Here is a 24,170-nt window from a genome sequence, read left to right on the forward strand (position 1 = left end):
GTACCCCCAGAGCTTTCAGGGACTAAACCGCCAACCAAAGAGAACACGTGGAGGGACCTATGGCTTCCAGCTGCATATGTAGCAGAGGATGGCCTTGTTGGACATCAGTGGTGCCAGGACAGGGAAGCCGGAGTGGGTGGGTTGGTGAGCAAGGGGAGAGGGGATGGGATAGGGGGTTTTCGGAGGGGAAATGAGGAAAGGGGATAACATTTGAAATGTAAATAAAGAAAATATCTAATAAAAAAGAATTACGACAAACAAACAAAAAAAAACATTCCTCAAAAATTGAACTTGTGAACATTTTAATATTATTTTGCCTTTGAGTCATAATTGATTACTGGGCTTTTCTCTCTGACCACCATTTTCACTTCTTAGTTTGGCTTCATCTGGTTTGAGATTTTACAGGCAGACTAGCTTGGATTAGGTTCTGAGGTCTGTTGTGCTGATAGCTTGCTTGCATACAGCAAGCTTATTTCTGTGATGGAGGAGTATTAAAATGTGAACAAGCTCAGCTCCTCCTAAAGGAAACTCAAGAAGAAGCCCCCAGAGCCTACTGAAAACACAGCTCACGGTTACAGCAATGGTAGCTGGTTGTGTTTTACAGCTGCCACAGGAAGTTACCTGTATAGACAGACACCGATGGCTGGCAGGGCTGTGTGTATCAACAGAGAAGCATTGCCTGCCACCTAGTGCTCAGGCAGCATTGCTGGGGCTGGCTTTAATGCCACCGCCAAGGAGATAAGGACAGGCTGATTTCTGTAAGTTCTAGACAACTAGGCCTACAGAATAAGACTGTCTCAAACAACAACAAACAAAACAAAAATCCAAAACAAAAAAACAAGCCCAAAAATAGAGAAAGGAGTAGTCTAAGAAACTTATGCTATGGTCTTAATGCGTGTGCTTCTATGACCCAGCATTCGGAGTTATTTAAAGTCTTTTTTTCAAAGAACAGGAACTTTGGGCCTTTAATTGCCTTGTACATATTGGTTAATTTTCTTCCATTGTTGTTTTTGGGTCCTGGGTTCTTACTCAGGGCCTTGCACTTACTAAGGCACACAATGCCACTGAACCGTGCCCCAGCCTCTACAGTTCCTCCTTCCCCGGGCTTTGAGTGTTTCAAGTGTTGTTAGCCAGGCCTCTGTTGGTTCAGTAAAGACATCAACACTGCAGAGATTCTTCCCAGCTATTCGATCTCTACACAATGGAGAACTCTTAATTACATATGAAACTTTAACATTGTAAATCCTACAGCTTTTACTCCTATACACCTGTGTTTTCCAGTTTCCTACTTTTATTTCAATTCACAATCATAAGTGCTTTTACCTTTAAGTATAGGGTTGTTCATGGTTGAAGGCTTGGTGCTTCCTTCCTGTTCTCTCATTTGCTAATCTCTTCCTCTGTTGTTTCTGCTTGTGTGCTTGCATTCTGTATTAAGCTGCAGAAGATAGCAATCTCATCTCAGGTTTTGGTGTTGCTGAGGGCTCCGAAAAGGTGGCAGAAGATGAGTTTGACCCTATTCCTGTACTAATTACCAAAAACACACAAGGTAAGAAAGAGGCTGGAGAAAAGAGAAAGCTTGACATCAGTTCTCATCAAAGCAACGTCCCTAGCCTGCATGGTGAATGGGAGCATCACCGTTTGGTGAAAGACATCGGATGATGGCAGTCAGTGTAGGCTGGACCAGCATGTGAGGCAGGTGGAGATGCAGAGCTCTGTAGCTTAAACCTCACTGACTTGGATTTACTTAGAGAAGACTTAGTTTTTATGGAATGTCAAGCCAAAAAGAAAGTCTTACTGGTTAGTAGAAGCCGGAAGGTCTATGTCAGAAGTGTTGAATATTTTTATCATAATTAGAAAAATATGTGATAGATACAGATTCTGACCAGAGAGCTAAATGGTGGCATTTTGGTGTTGGCTGCATCTGTCAACATTATGGAACATCTCTTTTCTTCTTTGAGTCATGTGAGCATGCATAAAACACCAAAACATACCACTTATTTATTTTGAAAAGCATGTTCATATTGCAATATCCTAATAGCTAATTTTCCCTAAAGTAAGTTAATTTTTACTTAGTGAAAGAGATGGCTGTCTATTGGTAGTAGGCTAGCATGGCAGCCAGAACTTCTTGGGCAAAAATGTTGGTTTGGAACCAGCAGCATCTCTGCAGTGTGCTGCCCCTAGTGTGGTGTGCATGGAGTGAGCTTTCGGTGGGAGGTGGTAGCGCGGTGGTTATATTTAGAAATCAACATGTAAGACTTTTAAATATGAGATGTTCCTTCTCTGGGTTTCTTTGTTTTCCTTTTTCTCCTTCACTTGCTCTGCACATCTAACCCTAACCCTCTGTTTTGTACTGAATCCTGTCTTTCCGCTTCCAGGTGGGCACTCTAGGAACAGCAGTGGGAGCTCTGAGTCCAGTCTTCCCAACCTAGCCAGGTCTTTGCTGCTGGTGGATCAGCTCATAGACCTGTAGCCGTGAGCCAGGAGCAGACACAGTTCTGTAACCTTCATGCCGTAATACACATTTTCATTACGGAGTTATGAGAAAAAAATGATTTTTTTTTAAATCTGCAAATAAGGGGCCCTCAAGCTCCTTTCTCCTACCCCTTGCCTTCTCCTATAGAAATGATAAGGAAAGAAAAATCTCTGACCCTCCAGATCCATTCCTTGGCCGGCTCCTCTTGTTAGTTTGCTGTGTTTCCTCATTCCCCATCTTCAATAGCATTATCTTAACTCAAGCGCTAAGTGCCCTGAGCTTCACCTCTGCTGGAATCCACTCACAGAAGCTTGACTGTCACTCAGCCTGTGATGGACACTTTTGTCTCATTCTTGCTAGGAATGGCCCCCATGTCAGTCCTATAGCCCGTCTCCCAGATGCTGATGAATATGTGTCCATTCTTGCTTTTTATCCTGATGCAGTATCATGAGGACATGGCAGCTATGGCTGGTCTTACCTCCAGGCAGAAGTCTGGAGTCAGGTGTGCAGTTTAAACAGGGCAAAACCAATAGGATGTGTTTGTGAAGAGAAAGTGGGCTCAGCTCTATCCAGCCAACTTTAATCTTGTTTGATAATAGACTGAGCCAAGGGATCTTGCACCCCATGCAACCTTCTCGGTGTTTGTCTAGCTATCTGGCTTCCATTGAATCGTGGTTTCTCAAATCTGGAGGTGTGACTGCAAGCATTTGAGATCCTTGAATAAATGTGTATGTGATATAAACACCAAGCATTGCCATCCTTCCATGTTACCTGGCCCAAGCTGGGATCTCAGAATTAGACCAAAACGAGACAGTGGTGGGAACATGCTACCTTTTACTAGAAGACTTTTCTTGGGGGGTGGAGGGGAAGGGAAGGAATTGTAGCAGAAACAGATGTATTTTTCTTGTGATTTTTTTATTTTGAATCAAATATTGTAAATTGTGTATAAATGAAGATGCTGACTAGTTGTGTTTCCACTTGGCATTTCAAGTCTGGCATCAGGTGCCTGTACAGGCTTTGATCTCTTTCCCGTGTGTACCCATATAGCAGTCCTGGAGTGCTTATCTTAAGTAGAGTTTATGTCTTGCTCAAAGCTTTCAGCAGGCCTCTCTCTCTCTACCCAAGCATGTTGTTTATTTTCAGATCATCAGAAATAAGTGTGCTGGGCACAGTTTGGCTGGCTGCTTACCTTTCGCTGGTGTTTAAGTTGAAGGCTGAAGCTGATGGAATATGTGCAGTTGGCTTTCCTTGGCTTCCTAGATATCAAAGATCAAACAAAGAATAGTTCTTCACTAACCTTAGCCTGTTGTTCATAGAGTTAAATAAAGGCCCTGCACTTGCCCTACAACGTGCCTCCTGGACACCCTCTGTGTACTTACATCGAGGTGTGTGGAGAGCACTTTTGTAAAAATCACCCTTTAGAAGAGGAGCAGGCACAGAGAGCTCCCTTCCTTGAGTGCCATCCCCTAGGGTTGGAAGAGTTCATCAGAGCTGTACAAATAAAATCCCAAATCCCATGGCTTGTTCTCTACTACTATGATGCTGTTTTTTTCTTGCTCATATTGCACTTTAAGTGGTGGGGAACCAGCAGCAGCGCGATCCTGCAGACACTGCCCTCTGGAGGGCCACCGTTGTCTCCAGCAATGTGACAGCAGGAAGAGGGGACACTCAGTCTTCCTTCTGACTTTAATACTTCCTGTGCCAACTGAACCTAGATGAGCTGAGGAAAGGCTTCTGCTAGAAGAGATGGTTTCCACAAGTGAGCGAGATACGGTGTGCAGCAAGGATGGAGATATCACGAAGAGCTCTCCACATGTGGGCTAAGGGAAGCAGGACTTGGTTAACCCCTTGGTGGACAGGAAATGGTTGTGTCCTCTTTCCTGGACATAGAAAGAATGTATAAACTAATGAAGGAAATGTTTATTTTTAAATAAGGATAATGTTTTAGGTCTGTGTTTTCATATTTGTTTTTTTTCTCATACAAAGGTTAGCAATATAATGAAATGTCTACTTTCCCAGTTTAATTGCAGCTATGAAGAGTGCAGTCTAGAAATTAGGTTAAGTGTCTCTAAACCATTCTTCCTTGTGTCAAGCATAATTATATTGAGATATATTGTGTAGTCATTTGGCTCAATAAAGCTTAATAGAGACACTAATGAAAATTCACAGACTATTGCTAAGGAAGATGGTTAAAGCCTGGGTGAGACAGCAAGAGACCTGGGCTGGTTCTTCAGGAATAAGCCTTCGGCAGGCAGGGCTGTTTTTCTGTTGAGGAATACATTCTAAGGACTTAGCGTAGCCTTCCTTAGAGCAGTATCACCCTAAGCTGAGGGAGGGACCTAAGAAGAGCGTGATGTGTGGCAACTGGAGCTGCATGGAACAAGACTGAACTGTAAGAGGCACTGCATGCCTGTTCAGTAGCCCATTTACTTTGTCTCACTGGTGTACGCTGAGCTGGTGAAGGCAGGTTGGTGAGAGAGGGGGCCAGGGCAGCTCAGGCTTCTGGGACCTCAGCCAGACCCTGGCTTGTGACCTTGAACATTTTACTCCTCAGAGCTGCCGTTGGCTGTACACAGAATTAATGTGGATAGGTGCTTTGTGAGACAGCAGAAGTGTAGCATCATTGTGCTGCTTCGTTGTGTTTAGAAGGACTATGAAGGATCGTACAATCCAGATGTCCTTCGGGTAGCTTCTATGCTCTTGCCATTCCTCCAGCTTTCTGCAGCATTTACTCACAGGGTTAGAATGAGCAGTTACTAACCTTATTGCTACTTGCTGGTTGCCTGATAAAAGCCCACATCATTAAAAGCTTGGAGATAGATTTTCCTTCTGTAATATTAAGTACACACAACCTTACCTATTGCAGTTAAACAGAATCCAGAGATTTCTATTATTTCAATCTGTATAATCAGGGATTTGTTGTTAAAATATGGGCAAATACTATATGCATTTTTTTAATCTTCTCTCTGATGAGTGGAAGTAATTACTGTACCAGAAAGTATCACAAATTGGTATTTTCCCCCTAGAAAACCAAACTTAATTTCTAAAGTTTCTAAAAATATGGTCCTCAAAGAAGATATTTTTAAATGATCACCTCTAAGTAGTAGTATTATAATTGTTACAATGATTTCTGAAGTAGACATCAGAAATGTTTCATGTGGTTGAATGTTCCCTCCAGAAGCATCTGGTTTTGCTTGGGAAGTGAATGGTGACCCTAGACAGGCCAGTGGCATGTGAGTTGTTTAAACTCTTGTTCTTAGACATAACATCACCAGATATGATAGCAAGGATGTTGTTGCATTTCCCCAGTAGCCTCGCTCACAGCATATTCGATCCTGTTTTCCCCACACCTCTGCCTTTGAGTAATATTGAACTATTCCAGAAACCACTGGGTGAGATGAAGAGCAGTTACTGCTCAAGACACAGAAAGCCACAGGCAATTTCTAAAGAAGACTTCATAGCCAAGAGGGATCTCACCATCACAGTTTGCAGTCCCCTGGTCTTGGAGTATTTAAAGATAATCCCTGAAAGAGGTTGTCACTTACATTTTGTGTTGGACTTGGCTCTTCCTGATCAGATCAGAATTCTAGAACTTAGATTATTGATCATTGAAAATTTGATGTCTTTGTGGTTTGCAATTCTCATTTCCTATGCTCCTCCTGATAAGTTTATTTTGATGCAGACCAACATAGCCTTCCCCCAGGCGATCAGTTCTGTCTTCAGCAGTACTGTGGGAGTAAGGAGACCTTGGAGATGGGGCTGGGGGTCCATGCTCAGCTGAAAAAAAGAATGCTGTAGACCCCTTGGGCCAAGCTAAAGTCACTGTGCCAAGGCTTCTCTGGCAGGCATCTGACAGTCTCTACCTTCCTGCTCTGTAAGTTGATCACAGTCTGCTGCCCCTGACATGGAGAGTCTAGGGAATGACAGCATCGCCCAGAACACTTCAGCAGTTGAGAGGCTGCTGACGTAAGGGTTACAGTGAGGTTGTTGAGTGAGACACTTCAGATACTGCAAGCTGATTCATAGCCCTCTCTAGAGACCATTTTACCAGTGCAAAATTAGACCGTTTCTTTCCATGATAATAATGGTTACCAAGTTGGATGTCCTTGGCTTTTGTGAACTGAATGAGTCCCAGTTGGCCTCCATTTCAAAGTCTTTAACAGAGATATCCTATGTAGTTTCCCCTGGGTTTCCTTTCTCTAAAGAGGAGGGTTGAGGCCTGTTGGCTGCCTGGGTAATGTCACCTTACGCAGAGTTCCCAAAGGTTGGTAGGAGGGAAGTCCTTCGTTGCTTCTCACTATGCTGCAGTGTCCTGAATTCACTATCTGTGGGTATTCTCCTCTGCCCTGTTGTTCAAGCCTTTATCACATGGATGGATTCTTACCTTAGGTCTTTAACTTGTCTTCCCCAGGGAAGCTAAGCAAAGTGATGTAATGAAGCTATCTTGTGCAGTAAAATGTGAAAAATGAATACTGCTTTGCAAGTATTGTATAAAATAAGTCTGTAAACAAATTTCTTATGTAAACATACAGAGGAATAAAGCTTTTATCTGTTCAAAAAGTGCATGATGTTCAGATGTGTAAATAGCTTAAGGTAGCTTTTCTATTCCTACGAAAGGACTTGAGCACATTACTTAAAGACTGCAAATACCAGTGGACAAAAGTGTGAGCAGCTGTGCAAGATGTCCTGAGGTTCAGTGAGTTATGACTACCCTGGGGAGTGAAGCCCATCACGGTCAGGAGTGAGAGACCTACCAACACATGTTAGCCAGGACCATACTTAGGTGACAGAGTGGTACCAATTAGCAACTGCTCTCCTCTAATTTAGTCTTTAATACACACCCAGGCCAATTGATTTAAACATGAGGATCCAAGAATGTATTTACGCCCTGGGAGAAATAGCTCTCTTTAATTGCTCCTGGCATCCTGCTCTGAGCTTTCTCACAATTGCCTCGCATAAGGGAGTACCAAGTGCTGGGGTTCCAGTGAACACCAAAGGTTGTAGGAATCCCAGGCCGCTCAGCCTGTATTCTAAGACACTGAGTTTCAGCGGAGGCCACGCACCTTGTTGGCACATTTTGCTTCTTAATCTTAATACCCAAGCCATTGCTTTAGACTTTGGCAAGACTTTGTTGTTGGTGTTCCCTGACGGGTTCTACAGTTAAGAGTGTAGAGACAATAAAGTTCTAACACACACTACAGAGTAGCCAGCCGGAAATTTTAAATCTCAGGTTTGGGGCCAGCCAGATGACTCATTGGGTAAAAGCCTAATGAACCGAGTTAGCAGCGCCATGGGGCAGAGGTAGAGAACTGTCCTGTCACCGCTGCTTGGACACTGTGGCACATGTTGTGCATGCACACAGTAATAAGCTTTTTTTTTAAATCTTAGATTTTGCTTCTTTAGGGAACACTCTAATGACCTCAGCGCCAATCACATAGTATGCCTGGGGTCAGGCATCTTCAGGAATGCCACACTAGTCTCTGGTCTCTGGGAGAGTGCAGGGAGTGGTGAGGATGTGGGAGCTCATGCTGAAACCTGTATAACTCAGATGGGGTTATTCCTAGATGTTTTGAAAACAAAAGGAGAAAGGACCCAGCTTGAGGGAGTTACAAGAGAATGCCTCAGGATGAACAAAAGCCTTGTACCCTTTAAGGCCAGGTCCTGGGCTAGGAGAAAAGGCGAGAGTTTTTGTTGTTTTGTTTTTGTTCTTTGGTTACAAGGTATCTGCTGTGACTGCCATTGGTAACTAAAAGAACTTGACCATGGCTTGAGGGTAAATTGGGTGGATCCTTCCTAGAAGCTAGGCTCCTTCAGCAGTAGTGTGCCATTGGCTCAAGGCCGTTTCGACTGCAAAGAGTATTCACCCTAAAAATACTTATAAAAGCACTTTCACCAAAAAGGTGAACAGCAGTCAAACCCTTAGCTGTCAGTAGGATTTTATATGCATGCCTTTCCCCTGAATTCTGTTGTTTGCCTGGTTAACACCACCAGAATTCTCTGGAGTCATAGATGTCCAGGTTCCCCATAGGGTATTTCTTTGGCCTTCAAAATGCTAGGCCTGGTTACTCTGCCTCAGTCACACTGCATCTACAAGAAATGTTGAGAGACAGGCTTTTCAAGAAGCCCCATCAGAGACATTTTCCGGTCAGTGAGACTGAGGAAATTGCTTCGAAACTTCTTTTGAATAACAAGAGTCTAGTTTTCCCTTCAGACTTGATGCTATGGTGTTTTATGATGACTCCACATTTTGTTGTTGTTGTTGATTTTGGTTTTTTGAGCCAGGTTCTCACTCTATAGCCCTGGCTGGCCTGGAACTTTCTGTATAGATCAGGCTAGCCTTAAACTCACAGATCTGCCTTGATATTCCAAGTGCTAGATAAAAGGAATGAATCACTCTACCCAGCTGATTTTGAACTTTTTAAAGCTGTTGGTATTTTAAATATAAAATATCTTACTATTCATTTCAAAAGCCAGAGAAGATGCCCTGAGTTGGTGGGTTTTCTCCTGGGTTCATGACTCAAAGCCTTCTTGCTACTTGACAGAGTAGTTTGCATGGGATGGCCATGTTCTTCATGTCCCATTATGGATGAGGGAGTTTTCCCTCGCTGCCCCATAGGCATTGACAGCATTGGGCCCTGGGTCTCCAGGTCGATAGCTGCCTTTTGCAGTCTATATGTAATTCGGTTTGAATGAATCCAATTTCAGTTCCCTCAAGCCACTGACTGCAGTGAAAACTGTCATTTGATGATCAGTCCATACAATCCCAGGTTCAGTCACTGACTTGACCCAACGTTCTGTCTCTCTGTGCTAAAGGATACTTTGCTCTGCTCCATAGCCAGCTTAGAAGCACCAGCATTCAGGTGGTTGTGGGAAGGAGAAGAAGTGTAACTTAATTTAACAACTGAGGCTGACCTGTAAGGAGGGTGGCCTATGGACTCTTAGGATCCTCTGAACATTTCTTTGTGAGTTTTATTTTGAAAGTTAGTAGTTCCACCTACCCATCTGTCATTTTAGTTTCCTCAGAATTTGTCACCTGGGCATCTCTGAGATAAATCTAACCTCAGTTCTCTTGCCTGATAAATTAGAATTGTGTCCATATACACTGTGAGGGGACAGGAAGTCTTTATTTCCTACTGGTTTCCGTATCAGCACTTCAGTGCGCTCAGCAGAGTCACAACGTAAGGAAAGCCACATCATCAAATGTCACTCAAAAAGCCACACTGTACCATATAGAATTCAACTTATAATTTGAGTGTAGAAATAAAAATGGGAGGGGGGACCTGAAATGTATTTATCGCCAACTGTTTAAAATAAAGGGCTGCTTTTACAAAGTTGCAGGATTTAAAAAAAAAAAATGTTAGGTGCCCCCCTCCCCCGAGTTCTTGACAGCGCAATTCCTCAATAAGTAACTGGTTTCCCTATAAGCCCGGCTGTGTAGCCCCTTCCTCTGTGCTCTGTGTGCTTAGTTCAAGCCCACAGAGTATGGGAGGAATTCCTGTCTGGCTAGCTATTCACTGGGGTGGAGGAGGGTGGGGGAGAGGGCCTGGTGGGGAGGGAATAGCCAAAAGCTAATATCCTCGTGGGTTGGGACATTCTGGTGGTATTTCTTTTTTGAGCCCATAAAGAAATATATTTTGTCCCCACCCCCACCCCACCCACCCTTTCTCTGGATTCTTCTTGCTTAGTTACATATGCCTTTTTCCTACCCTCCTGCTAACATGTGCCCAATGACATACTTCTAACCTGCTAATATGTCTTGGAAGGTAAGCTCTGTTGCATTCTGATAATTGTCTATTTGATTTTAAAAGCCAGTGCGCCCAGAGGCACCTCTACCTACATCAGCACTTGTGCTAGGATCTGGAGTTTGCTAGTAGTTCTGCTTAAAGAAGTCAATGGTGGGCTCATTAAAGAGAACTTTGCTAACCTGGGACACTAAAAACAAAATTGTAGGGCAACTCCAGCCAAAGTTGATATCATCTAGTATGACTTGGAAAGTACCCTCAGTATTTGCATGGGGCATCACTTGCTCTGTGAGTACCATTTGCAGTATGTCATCAAGAAAGCGTGCACTTACTGGCAGCCGAACTCCGCTTGTCAGCGGGTCTGCCCCTCTGCACGTGGAGCACATGCAAGATGCCGAGTTAAGTTCCTCCCCAGACAGTGGTTCTCCATAGCCCAAGTCTGTCTGGTGTGCGTGGAGAAGAATGACTGGGCTGCTTTCATTTGCCTCTGAGCCAGGTAGAGCAGGTGTCTGTGCCTGGCCTGCAGTTAGGAGTGTTGCCTCGTTGCTCTGAGTGTCGGTGTGCCTAACACATTCACCTTCCCTGCCCATTGTGTCTTATCATGATCCAAAGTGTGAGGTGATGCTTGCTCTTCAGTCTGTGTGCATTTACCTTGCTTGACTTGTTTATTTTTCTGTTTTTCCATTGTCAACATCCATCCTTTGGTTCCACGATGTGTCTGCTCCGTTGAACATTAAATGTTCCAAAAAGCTCTGGACCAGCATCCACATTAATTCTGAATTTTATGCTTTTCTAGGTCTCCAGAGAGATCCCAGTCCTTGTCCTGTAATTACTGTAGAGCACTTTAAAGAATCCATGGGCACCAAAGGCCTTCCCCTCTACCCAGATCCCTGCAGAGCTCCTGGCACAAAGACTCAGAACACCTTAGCATCTGATTCTCTGGCCCGAGAGGGTCCTTCCAGCAACAGCTCCTTCCACAGCAGTGAGGAGGAGGGGACTGACCTGGAGGGGGACATGCTGGACTGCAGTGGGTCTCGGCCTCTCCTGGAGTCTGAAGAGGAGGACGAGAACTGCCGGCCTCTCCAGGAGAAGCTGGGAGAAGCCGCCCTGTTCTCTGAATCTGGAGTGTGCACTGAGCCAGAAGAAAGGGGACAAGGCGGGAAAAAGAGCCAGTTCTTGCCAATCAACCAGCGAGCCTCAGACGATCTTGGGGAGCCTGATGTCTTTGCCACAGCCCCCTTCAGGAGCTCTCTGGTTCCAGCAGACGACGTGGACATTTTCTCCAAAGCCCCTTTTGTTTCCAAGGGCAGCGTAGCGCCTTCCCAGATGGATGAAGTAGATGTGTTCTCCAGAGCTCCTTTTACCAAGAAGAGGAGCATGGAGGAGTTCCTGGCTGTGCAGGGCTCCTCACAGGATTTGCCGATGCAGGCAAACCTCAGTCAGTCCAACGAAGGGCCCCTACTTGCAGGCCGAGATAGAGCCATTTACACCCCTGCACAGGCGCAGTATCCTATGACTGGCTTTGCACCGCAGGCTGGTCTCCCCTCCCACTCTGTCCAGGTGGCAGACCATTTTGATGGCAACTCTCCCAGGGGGTCTCCTATGAGCTCTGGGGGCCATCCTGTTGACAGAAACAGAGGACTGCAGCCCCAGAAAGAAGCCTTCTCAGGCCCAGCAGCTGGCAAGCCATTCCACCCCCAGGCTTTATCCAAATATTCTCGACACTATAGCCCAGAAGATGAGCTAAGTGCAGAAGCCCAGCCCATTGCTGCCTACAAGATTGTTTCACAAAGCAATAAGCAGCTGCTAGCTGGCTCTGTGTCTGTCACATCCCTGTCCTCCAGGACTACAGAGCTGGCCACTGCTGATCCTTTTGCTTTAGCCCCCTTTCCTTCAAAAGCAGGCAAACAGAAACCCTAGGAGCAGAGACGAGCCTGAGGCCTGCCTCCACCCACCCCACCAGCACCCACCACACCACTCCTGGCTGGCCTTTCAAGGAGCAAATCCCACCCACTGTGACCATGCAGTTCCCTGCCTCAGAGCAGAATCACTTCAAGGCAACTAGCCAAGTTGCCACGAGACCTGGCAGAAGCTCCTTATGTCACATGTACTGCTTTGGTTTATATTCATACCCAGGCTTGTAGATGGTTGTGTCACCTTCATAGAGGCCTTCCACCGCGCTCAGAACTCTGATTTTTCTTTTTTTTCTGCCCAGAAACCTTTTTAATCCAGGAATATTTTACCCCTAGTTAACAGGGGCTATATTATACCATGACTTTGAATTCCTACAGCTCCTGTTGGAGTCACTTGTATTGAAGAATTAAGATTGATCCCTCCAGGACTCATCAATACTCTTGGAACAGAGAAGTTTCTAGAAAGAAGAGCAATACAAACCTACTGCACATCTGAAGAAGTTAATCTTTTAGCTACTCATCATTCATTCCTATGGAGCCAGCACCTCGCAAAGCACTCTGGGATCTGTCACCAAGTCTGTAGGAGCCAAGCTGGCCCTGTGCACAAGTGTCTGGGTGCATACTGTGGGTCAGACTCTGTGTCGAGTAAAGGAACACACAGATGGGAGCAGCATTCTGCCTCCCACGGTCTACATTTAGACTAGTGTGGACGCTTGTATGCTCATGCATATGAGAAACTCTTGTCCTTTGAGTGAAACCACCATGCCTACCTCCATTAGCGAATCACTCGTTTTTCTTGCATTTGCCTGTTGACCTGACTTGAACCTTGGCTTTATTAGATTTTTTTTTTTTCTTCTCATGGTAGAATTGAAGTTGTTGGACAATTTGGGGCAATCCTGCTGGAACTGACTGAGGTGTCAGAGTGAATTTTTTAAATTCCATTTACCTGGTTTTGAAAAAATCAATTTCCTAAAACTGGACATGGTAGATACCTAATGAATGTAATCCTAGCACTTGGGAAGCTGAGGCAGGAGGATTGCCACAAGTTAAGAGATTAGTCTGGGCTTAATACTGAATTCCAGGTCTCTATATCTCAACACCTTCTCCTTCCAGCCAAAAAAGTCATCAGTCTTTGTGTTTCCCTGGCAACAGGGGAAGAGAATCTTCAGAGGTCCAGCCACGGGGACTCCTGCCTGGGTACCATTGTTGTGAAATTCATTAATCAGGAGCCCAAGCCACAAGCTAAGTTTGCCTGTTATTTCTCCCAAACCCTTCCCATACACCTCTACTGCCTCTTAAGTGGGTACAGACCTGAGACCCGGAAGTAAACTGAGAATGGAAAAGAGTTGGTCAGTTGTCCTTGCAAATCTTTAAATGATCTGTGCCTTTCAGATGTTCCAGTAGAGCAGACAGGTGACTGGCTGCGTGTTCAGGAGTGTGTTTTTATATCTGGACGGCTCTGACCATTCCTAGTGGTTTTCATGTCCTTTATTTTTACTGCCTTAGAATAAACCCTGACTCCATGAGGCATCCACTGAGGAAAGAGTTGCAGCAAACCCAGGTGTGCACTCATGGCTTCTCACAGACACTGCTTCCACTTGCCTGCGGAAGTGTGGAGAGCTGTGTGTTGCGCTGGATTAGTGATGGAAGAAAGGCTAGAAGCTAGGCACAGTAGCGTACCGCTGCAAACAGGGCACTCGGGTGGTACAGAAAGAAGGAATTCCAGGGCAGCCTAGACTGCACGACACACTGTCCCAAAAGAGAAAATCCATCCAGGGCTAAAGCCTGAATGCCAGGCTGCACTTGCAATCACTTAGTTGTGATAGCCTTAAAATTTGAAAGTCAGGGTTTGGGTGCACAAGGCAGCAGCAGAAGATATGCTTAGCTTGCACAATGCCCTGGGGTCTGTCGTCAGTACACAAAAACAATACAGTTAAATCTAGAAGTCTTGACGGTAATATAAGAATGACTATTTTTTTATGATATCAGGTACTTTTAACCCCAGAACTTGCGAGGCAAGGACAGGTGGATCTCTGTGAGTTTGAAGCCAGCCTGTCTACATAACAAGTTCCAGTCCAGCCAGTGAGTGAAACCCTGTCTTTAGAGGGGGGTAGGGGGCTATTTTTCCCTCTTTTCTTCATAGCATTCTCCACCTGTTTCAATAACAGGCACTGCGTCGGGGCCCATAGCAGCGCCATTTGAGGACTCCACCCCACCAGAAACCTGCCTTTCACTTCAGTAAAGGTTAAACATTTTCTTTAGGAATTTTCTTTCTCACAATTATTATTTTTTAATTTCCTGTATAATAGTGGATACAAAATTGTCTTTCTATTAAATAAGTAGTTTGACTAACGCACATGGAACTTTGCAACCAAACTTCCCAAGCTTGCCGTCAGATGAAGGCCTCCAAGGCACTTGCAGAAAGGATGGTGATGTTCAGGGAGCCCTTGCTTAATGTCATAGCTCCTCCCAGGTTGCAGCACATACCTGTAGTCCCAGCTGCTTAGGAGGCTGGGGCAGAAAGACTGCTTGAGCCTGGGATCTCATGGCCAGCCTTGGCAACACAGAAGGACCCATCTCTTGATGAGAAACTTCAAAATGCAAGGTCAACACCACCTCGGTAATAGCTCTGCAAACTATTCTTCCTTTGATTACTGGATTGCTCCATCTAATCAGTCATTTTTTTCTCACAAGGTCCAAATTAGAATAAAATGGATTCTTTATCTTATATAGTTTAATCATTTGTGAAGTGTGGGCTTAGGGCCTCTTTTTGTACTGAGTGGAAAGTCTATCTACCATCTTAGAATAGACAGTGAAAATGACCACATGCAGACTGTTTTTCTTACATAGTGATTCGTGAAGGAAAGCTGACACATGATAACCCGTGATGAGTTCTGAAGGAGGCGCTGGGATGATCCTGGATTACAGGATCAGTGTGTAATGTAAAGATTAGGTATCTTTGTGGGATGCCATCCTGAATGGAAATCCAGAGATGTTTGTCTTACAGGGAATTATGAGTGCTTAACGTCTGTGGATCAGGAGCAGGTTCCCTGGGACCATACTGTCACAACTTAATAATAAGGAAGAGGAGAACATTGTCAACAATGTACTGCACTCTCTTTGTTTTAGTGTCTGCTGTGTGTTTGTCACTTTGTATATTTCATAGGAAACACCAGAGATTCTGGACTTTTGACTCAGTAGACAGAAATGAGCCAGAGTTTCCTTAGGCAACGCCTTATGCTGTATCATATACTAATGAACTCCTAAATGATGTGCTAGGCTGGGAGCATGGCTCAGAGATGGAGCCGGTGGTGCACAAGAGAGGCCCTAGGTTCAGCCCTATTAACTGACTAATGAGCACTGTTTACAGAGTTAACTTAAGTGTGACCAATTTCTTAGGCTTACAGTACAGTTCTTTAGCACCAAAACCTTGGTTGGAGTCAAAACAAATGAAATGAAATAATGAAGTGAGCCTCTGTGGCATGCCAAGGCAAACGGATTGCGAATTCAAATTTATTCTAGCACAGGCAGCTTAGCAAGCTCTTACTATCGAACTTTAAAGCAGCTTGGTTTATAGTCAGGTGGGAGAGCACTTAGTTAGCACGTGTGACCACTGGGTTTTATAAAACTGAAGTCCCGGGAAACAGTGCAAGATGCTTCCATCATGTGATGGTGATCAGTCTCACCAGAGAAAGTGAGCAGAAGTTGGTGCTCAAAAGGAAATTTCAGTTAATACAGCCTGTTTTGTCCTGGCTTATTTGTGGAGTTGAAGACCTATGTACTGGCACATGCCCTAGTGTGTGTGCATATGTGTGCGTGTGTGTGCGTGTGCGTGTGTGTGTGTGTGTGTGTGTGTGTGTAACAGTCTTCTACTCACTAACCCATGGTATGTCTCAGTTTCATCTGGCAACTGAGTTCTTCTAAATGGTTAAGAAAATGCTGCCTTAGAGCCTGTTGTATATTTATGTGTTGGAGTCTGTGCTTATCAGTATTTTCAGCTAGTCTTCATTGTGCGTGAAATATTAGAGTGGTCTGATGATAAGAAATTCTGTATTTTTATTCTGTAAATTAGAATAATCAAAAAATGTATCAAATTGTATGATATATGCATTACTTCAAATAGGAAATGTAAAGTGGAAAACCAGGGACCAGGAGCTGCAGTGCCCTCCCCAGCAGTGAGTGGACAACTTCCAGTGGAGTCCATTTGGGTCCCTCAGATGTAGAGATGGTGCCCTCTGTGGTGTCTTTGGCATTCAAACTTTAGAACACATCCCAGTCAACTCCAAAATGGCTGCTAGTCACAGCATTTCTCTCAGCATCGAAGTCGTTATGGTGAAAGGTAGTCTGCAGGAGTGCAGTGGTAGAGGCAGGAGCACCTGGCACTTCTCATGGCTGCCATTTCCCAGGCCTCCAGGAAACACTAGGGTTATAAGTAGAATCATGTCATTTTGAGTTTTTAGTTTTTGAACCATAGCCTTTGTCAATATTTGTTTTGTTTTAACCACCAGAACACTTGAAAACTCAGTAAAAATTTCATTAAAGAAAAGCTTTCAAAATGTTTAAGAATAAAAAGTAGTGTCCAGTTATAGATGGTTCTGCCCTGTACCTGAGAGATCTCCGTGCTCCCTAGCCCTGTTTCTGCTCTCCCTTAATTATTCCCCCAGCATTCCCCTGACCATTCTGACCAGACCAATCAGTGGGTGCTCAACAGTCATACTAACTCATGGCTGTTTCCCTTGCTACTGCTGTAAAATGTCTGTTTAGGACTCAGGCCAACCTTGACAATCTAACAGTGAAATGGAATAGAGGACAGGGGAGGGTTGGTGGAACCCAGCCGTCCTCTGGAGATGGGGGGCAGCTCTTTCCCTGATCCTATGTGGCTCTAAAACGAGCACATATGTGAAAGGGCCTTAGAATAGCAAAAATAGCCAAGTTTTGGCCATGGGGACACACATGCCTGTATGGGGCGAGAGGTTCACTCTCAATTCAATGACTGTTGCCGGGCGGTGGTGTCTTACACCTTTAATCCCAGCACTTGGGATGCAGAGGCAGGCGGATTTCTGAGTTTGAGGCCAGCTTGGTCTACAGAGTGAGTTCCAGAAACCCTGTCTCGAAAAAACGAAAAAAAAAGAAATTCAAGGACTGTGTCTGGGCTGCATAACAAGACCTTGTCTCAACACACACACACACATACACACACACAGGCTAAATATTAACTACATGTGACGTAGGCCAAAGTCTCTGTAAGTTGTAATTTCATAGGTCTTGTCAGGTGTATTTCAGCAGTCTCTGGCTTCAGCAAGTGCGCCATTAATTCTGACTTGATAGTGCCCAGTGAGCATGGCCTGTGCTGCCTTGTGGTAGAACCATGCGTATATACATCAAAGGGATCAGATTCCTTTTGTCAATTTTGGCATTTCAGAATGGATTTTTAAACACCAGTCAAGGATAGGTCAGTGTTGGCTGATACCACATGCTTAGACTGTGTGAGAACCCTTGTCCAGTCTCCAGCACCTTCACTTTGAGAGACAGTAAAATCCTTTCCTTCAGAAGTGGTGATCCTGCTGTGTTCTGCAAGTCTACCAAAGATTCTTGTGAGGAGTTTCTCAGCGCCTGTGTGTGCAGACATGTACCCTCCTGCTTCCTTCACGGTGTTAGCTCCAGCCCCTCCGCTTAGTCATCTGCAGAGGGCTAAGACAGGACCGCAGGCAGCTGGCACAAGCAACTCTGTTCCCTTTGCCAAAACCTCCAAAGTTAGAAATGAAGTTGTTTGCGTCTGTGGTGAGGGAATTGACCAGCCATTGCTTCAGCCTCCTTCCCGAGTAAGCACCTTCTTGGTGCCTGGGTAGCCCTGGGAGGACAGTGGTGACCTGCACCACAAAACCTGCAAGACATTATTTTGAATGGAACATTTGATGTCATTTTTAGGGAACAGAAACCAAATAACAGAGGCCAAGGACCATGCGTATTTCAAGGAGGGAAGATGAGCGCCCTCTGCTGGCAGTATTTGTAGTTGATTGAGTGAGGAGCTCTAAGCAGCCTGGAAGGAGTGCTGAGGTCAGCAGGCCTCAGGAATCCTTAACATGCAAACAATCTTGAGGGGAAACCAGAAGGTCATTCCTAGCAGTTACTGTAATACCTCTCATTGCAGGCTGTTGGGTTTCTGTCGTTCACTCGGTGTGATTTATCTTATGTATCTGATAGTTTTTATGGATAATTGTTTGGGTTGTAAACTCCTATACTCTTTATTAAAATGAACCTAATTAAGAGACTTAGTTGTGTGTTTTTTCTTAAGTGGGATCTTCTGGGGATGAAAGGGTCCCTAGGTACCTGTCCCCAGCACAGATCCTGTGATGGATTCCGATCCTCCTGAACAGAAGCCAGTGTCAACACGGAGAGGCCCACAAGAACCCAGGACATTTCAAACCCCCTGCCATTTGGGAAAACCTACCTACCTAGTTTCAAATTTGAAGCAGACAGTCAGGGTGGTATTTAAACTTTCTTGAGCTTGACTTAGCAGGACTCCAGGAGACCTGGCAATGTACTGTGTTCATAGAGATGGTGTTGGCAGACCGGGAAGCCCTGCAGAGTTCTGGTGTAATGCATATGAGTGAGACCAAAGTGGCCTGAGTCCTCCGAGTTTACTTTACCATCTAAATATAAACCTCCACCTGGTTCCATGGTTTTGTTTTTAATTTTGCATTTTTTGGAGACAGGGTCTCACTATGTAAATGAGGCTGGCCCCAAATGACAGAAATCTGTCTACTTCTGCCTGAGATTAAAGCCATGTGCCACCCACCACAGCTGGCTACTTGTATGATTTAAATGTTCTTAAGTGTTAACTGGAGATGGGGATGTACACCTTTGGTCTTCAGCCCTTGGGAAGGCAGAGACAGATCTCTGTGTTCCAGGACAGCCAGGGCTATACATGGAGAAATCTTGTTTGGAAAACAAACAAACACCAACAACAAAGTTCTTAAGTGTTTCAAGGTTGCGGCCCCGGACAAAACTGCTTTCTTTTTTACCTGAGACTCTGCAGGTTCTCTGGGAGAAAGAGTCCCCCTGAGCTTTCTACGAAGAACAGGACTCCCAATGGAAAAAGCCAGGTAAAACCATACCAGATGGCTGAGGCTTGTCTGTCTAGATTCTTGTCTTCCCTTGTGTTTTTCCTTGAGTTCACCTTAGATTCAAGTTGTAGAATCTGGGCTTCAGTTTGTGTGGGCATAAATATTATGCACTGAGTAAAGATTATCCTATTATTATTCAAATGCTGATTTCTGTGCCCCCTTATCTGGTTGCAAAACATTGCTCCCCAATTATTCCCTGATTAGTCAGTAAAGAAGCTGATTGCCCAGTGACTGATTAGGCGAAGAAAGAGCTGGACTTCCTCCAAACCAGGGGAGGAGGGAAGAGGAGATAGGAAGGGGTAGGATTTGCCCTGGCAAGGGAGTCCTGGAGACACCATGAGAAACCACCTAGAGCCCAGAGAGCCAGATCAGTATTGAAACGCAACTATCACTGGTATTTTGACTGGGAGGTAGTCAGATTACTGTAGAGGATTAAATAGAGTAACACTGCTCAGTTGTTATGCCCTTGAAGCTTGTTAAGTAAACGTAATAACCCAGCCTTAATTATTTGGGAGCTAGCTGGGTTAAGAGGAAAACTGCAACAAATACTTATTAAAAATCCCCACTGACAAGTGTGCAGGCAGCATGAAGAAGGAGAGAACACTGCTCCCTGAGGTACTTTAATTAAGCCTAGCCCAGAGGCAGTCCACAGTCTCTTCAGCACACAGCACATGCTGTGTGACCTAATCCCTAGATCCTGGTAGGTACAGTGGGGGCTAGAGAGATGGCTCCACAGTTCAGCACTAACTGTTCTTGCAGAGGGCCTGAGTTCAGTGTACAGTGCCAACATGGTGGCTCAAAAACATCTATAACTCTACTATCGTAGGAGATTGTACTGGCTGGTTTTATGTCAACTTGACACAAGCTGGAGTTATCACAGAGAAAGGAGCCTCTCTTGAGGAAATGCCTCCATGAGATCCAGCTATAAGGCATTTTCTCAATTAGTGACCAAGGGGGGAGGGCCCAGCCCATTGTGGGTGGTGCCATCCCTGGGCTGGTAGTCCTGGGTTCAATAAGAAAGCAAGCTGAGCAAGCCAGGGCAAGCAAGCCAGGGCAAGCAAGCCAGTGAGTAACATCCCTCCATGGCCTCTACATCAGCTTCTGCTTGAGTTCTGGTCTTGACTTCCTTTGGTGATGAACAGCAATGTGGAAGTGTAAGCTGAATAAACCCTTTCCTCTCCAACTTGTTTCTTGGTCATGATGTTTGTGTAAGAATAGAAACCCTGAGTAAGAAGAGACAATGTCTCCTGCCAGCCTCCTTGGTCACCGCGTGCACTGGCACTCTGGCACTCACGAGGAGATAACACCTATCCACATTATACAAAATAAAAAACCCTGGAGATGTTATCATATGTGCTAAAGCATTTATCAGATAAGATGAGGATGTTACTCCTCCCCTACCCCTCCACTGTGTGTGTGTGTGTGTGTGTGTGTGTGTGTGTGTGTGTGTGTGTATCTAACTCAGCACACTTGTGTGTGGAGACCTGGCTGCTCTTCTACTGGAAGAAGGAACCAAATTGAAGCCATTTTGAACAAAACCTCCATTTTGAATAGGGGTCAAATAAAATTGAAGTTCTCCAGACCTCCTTGGGTTACTGACATCCTGCTTGGTCAGTTATGCTAGGCAAGTCACCCTGCTACAGTTGACTAACCCAACCAATGGAAACAGGATAATGACAAAGGCATGTTCCTAAGGAAGTCCCCCATCCCTGATTCCTGACTGGTGAGATCACTTGGCACAGATGTTTGTAGGTTTGAGGCTTTAAAACTCTATATTCTGGCTCAGGGTGGCAATCCAGCTCCTGAGTTCTGTGGCCCTGATTGGTCATCTGTTTAAATACTTCCTAAGATGAACATTCAAAGACTCAGTCAGCCACCCAAGTCTGTGACATTGTACCTGATTGGTCAGTTTTTGCTGCCTAATTCAAATAAAAATCTTGCTTTGCTGGACTCTTGTGCCTGCTTGGATTTTTTTTTTTTCCGATTTCTGGATCTTAACATCACTTCATTCATTGTGGCAAGGTCTGTCAATTAAACCCAGAGTCAGCTGATACGGCTAGCCAGCTTGCTTGGTGGATTCTCTGTCTCTGCAGACTGCTGGCTGCATCACCCAATAGCATTCACATGGCCTTTGGGGATCCGAACTCCCTTTTTCACATTTGCAGGGAGAGCATAGGATGGAATGGAGGGACTGGACAAGGAGCACACAGACATGCAGCTCTTGGTTTGTTGGTTACTTACGAATTCTTGTGTGTCATGTGCACAGATGTGCTTGCGTTTGGAGGACAGAGGTCAGTGTAAGGTGTTGTCTTAGTCAGGGTTCTCTAGAGTCACTGAACTTATGGACTGTCTCTATATATTAAAGGAAATTATTGGAATGACTTTCACTCTGCAGTCCAGCTAACCCAACAATGGGCAGCTGTGAATGGGAAGTCCAAGACCCTAGTAGCTGCTTAGTCCTATGAGGCTAGGTATTTTGGCTGGTCTTTGTGTAAACTGGGATCCTGAAGAAGTAAGTTCCAACAGATGTGCCGGAAGTAAGAGCAAGGAGCCCTTCCTTTTCCCATTGTCCTTATGTAGGCTTCCAGAAGAAGGTGTGGACAGGATTAAAGGTGTATACCGCCATGCCTGGAACTAACCTGTTCTTCACTTGGAACTTGTTCTGTCCTAGGCTGGCCTTGAACTCAGAGATCTGCTTGTCTCTGTCTCCTGGGATTAAAAGTATGTACCACCTTGCCTGGGCCTAAACTGTTCATGGCCGCTGTGCCTCAAGATCTGGATCAAAAGTGTGTGTCTTCCAGCCTCAAGGTCTGGATCACAGGTGTGCCCTCCATTTCTGGATTATAGTTCATTCCAGATATAGTCAAGTTGACAGACACTAACCAAATCTCTCCCTGAACCTGAAAGTCGAGAATTCATCAAGCTCCTCTCATCTCTACCTCCTTCAGCACCGGGCTTACAGGTGAGCTTATTTTTGACAAGGTTGCTGAGGATCCAAACTCTGGTCCTACCTGTGGCAGGCATTGTTCTCTCTAACTCCCTGATTTCTAGACACTGTTCTCAAGGGAGTCAGGTCTCTCAGGAGAAGCATGGATTCTAGGGTCTGAAGTAGACACAAGATGGCAGGAGAAGCATCTTCCACTAGTGCCAGACAGTAACAAAGAGGGACCCAAAATCTATCCTGGAAGAACTTCCGAGCTTAAAGCCAGAATAATTTGAGTTGTAAAATACATAGGACATATTGTAAATATCAGTGCTCTTATAGGGCATGGTGACACACTCCATTAGTCCCAGCACTGGGGAGGCAAAGGCAGGTGGATCTCTGGAACAGGAGAATCAGGTTGAGAGGGGAAGATGAGAGGGAAACAAGGGAGGGGATACAGGAGGGGGAGCTAAAAATCAAGAGCCATTTGAGCTTGTATGGAAACCTAATAGAGTAGAAGCTTCCTAAAATATATACACAGATGAAGGCGATCGAAATGAAATCTCCAAATAATAGGAGAGTCCCAGCTGGATATCTCTTGTCACCAAATGAAGTTTCCAGTACCCCAAATGGGCTACATCTAGTTGAGTTTTTGGCCAAAGGGGCCCCACAGGAACCCACAAACAACCCAGGTGGTTGCCAAGACTATAGGATAGAATGCTTTCCACAAACTTGGAAGGCCCTATTGCTGAAGACAATGCCCACACAACTCACTGAACATAGAGAAGTCAAGTTGGTGCCTAGAGCCTTCATCCCTACGTGCTAGCATCTTTGACACAGGAAGATACTCTGCATGCTGCCAAAGGAGAACGGTAAGCACCAACCCAGCCACTAACCCTTTGATCTACAATGGTGTCCTGCCTGCGAGATATGTTAGTGCAATGGTGGCACAAAGCTTGTGGGAGTAACCAGCCTATATCTGATTTGACTGAAGGTCCATTCCAGAACATACCTAACAGTGCTTAGGTAACTAAGAATCTGAGACTCGATAGCCCAGGGACCTAGGGTAAAACCAAGAACTACTGTTGAACTAAAAGAATATAGCAATAAAAATGACTCTAAACATTCCACTAACAGCCAAACAATATGCAGAGAATGACAGACCTTGAAACACTCAGCCCTAAGTAGGACCTCTCCATCAACTCTCTCAGGCAACCTGCAAAGCTGAAAGGGTGTAAGAGGCAGAGGAGATGGAGAACACCAAGAAAACAGGCAGGCTTGGCATCAGATGGGGTCAGCCCTAGAGCTGAAAGAAGAAGCAGGCATCTGTCTCCGTTCCTGAGCCATCTCAAGTTGATTACCCCTTGCAAATGAAAATCTAGATTTCTCCATGGGAATCTCACCGTGGGGGACAAACTATTCCTTTTATTTATTTATTTTATGTATGTGAGTACACTGTAGCTGTACAGATGGTTGTGAGCCTTCATGTGGTTGCTGAGAATTGAATTTTTAGTATCTCTGCTCCATCCGGTCGGCCCACTCGTTCCGGTCAACTCTGCTCACTCAGTCCCTGCTTGCTCCGACCCAAACGTTTACTTATTATTCTACATAAGTACAGTGTAGCTGACTTCAGATGCACCAGAAGAGGGCTTCAGATCTCATTACAGGTGGTTGTGAGCCACCACGTGGTTGCTGGGAATTGAACTCAGGACCTTGGGAAGAGCAGTCAGTGCGCTTACCCATGGAGCCATCTCGCCGTGGAGGACAAACTATTCCTAAGTGTAGGCCACGTGTCCAGCTGTAGAATGGTCAACAAAGAACCAGCTCACTGGCATCTTTGAAGGTCCCTGGTCACATAATGTTAAGCTAGGACTTTGGGTTTGTATATTTATTTAATTACACATTTTTGTTTACATTACATTGTTTTTGTTTTTTATTTTATGTATACATATATTTTACAATTTTTCTCTCTTTCCCTTTCTTCATCCCTCC

The 24,170-nt window shown here is 44.9% G+C and overlaps 1 protein-coding gene across 14 annotated transcripts in view; it reads left to right on the plus strand.

Annotated features, from left to right (window-relative positions):
* The window catches only part of Aak1 (AP2 associated kinase 1), a 153,954-nt gene extending 135,555 nt beyond the window's left edge, over window positions 1–18,399 (plus strand). For 8 of the 14 annotated variants that reach the window (XM_030255418.1, XM_030255416.1, XM_030255413.1 and 5 more), the window contains 2 exons: window positions 1,436–1,546; window positions 2,376–7,036. In XM_030255418.1, coding sequence (XP_030111278.1) covers window positions 1,436–1,546; window positions 2,376–2,470 — 206 coding nt within the window. In that variant the 3' untranslated portion in view covers window positions 2,471–7,036. Of the gene's footprint in view, window positions 1–1,435; window positions 7,037–11,011 lie in introns of those variants that run through there. The other 6 variants (NM_001378652.1, NM_001378654.1, NM_001378655.1 and 3 more) reach the window with 2 other exon arrangements.
* The last annotated feature ends 5,771 nt before the right edge of the window (window positions 18,400–24,170 follow it).

Source organism: Mus musculus, chromosome 6 (genome assembly GCF_000001635.26).
Source record: "Mus musculus strain C57BL/6J chromosome 6, GRCm38.p6 C57BL/6J".
Taxonomy (NCBI): domain Eukaryota; kingdom Metazoa; phylum Chordata; class Mammalia; order Rodentia; family Muridae; genus Mus; species Mus musculus.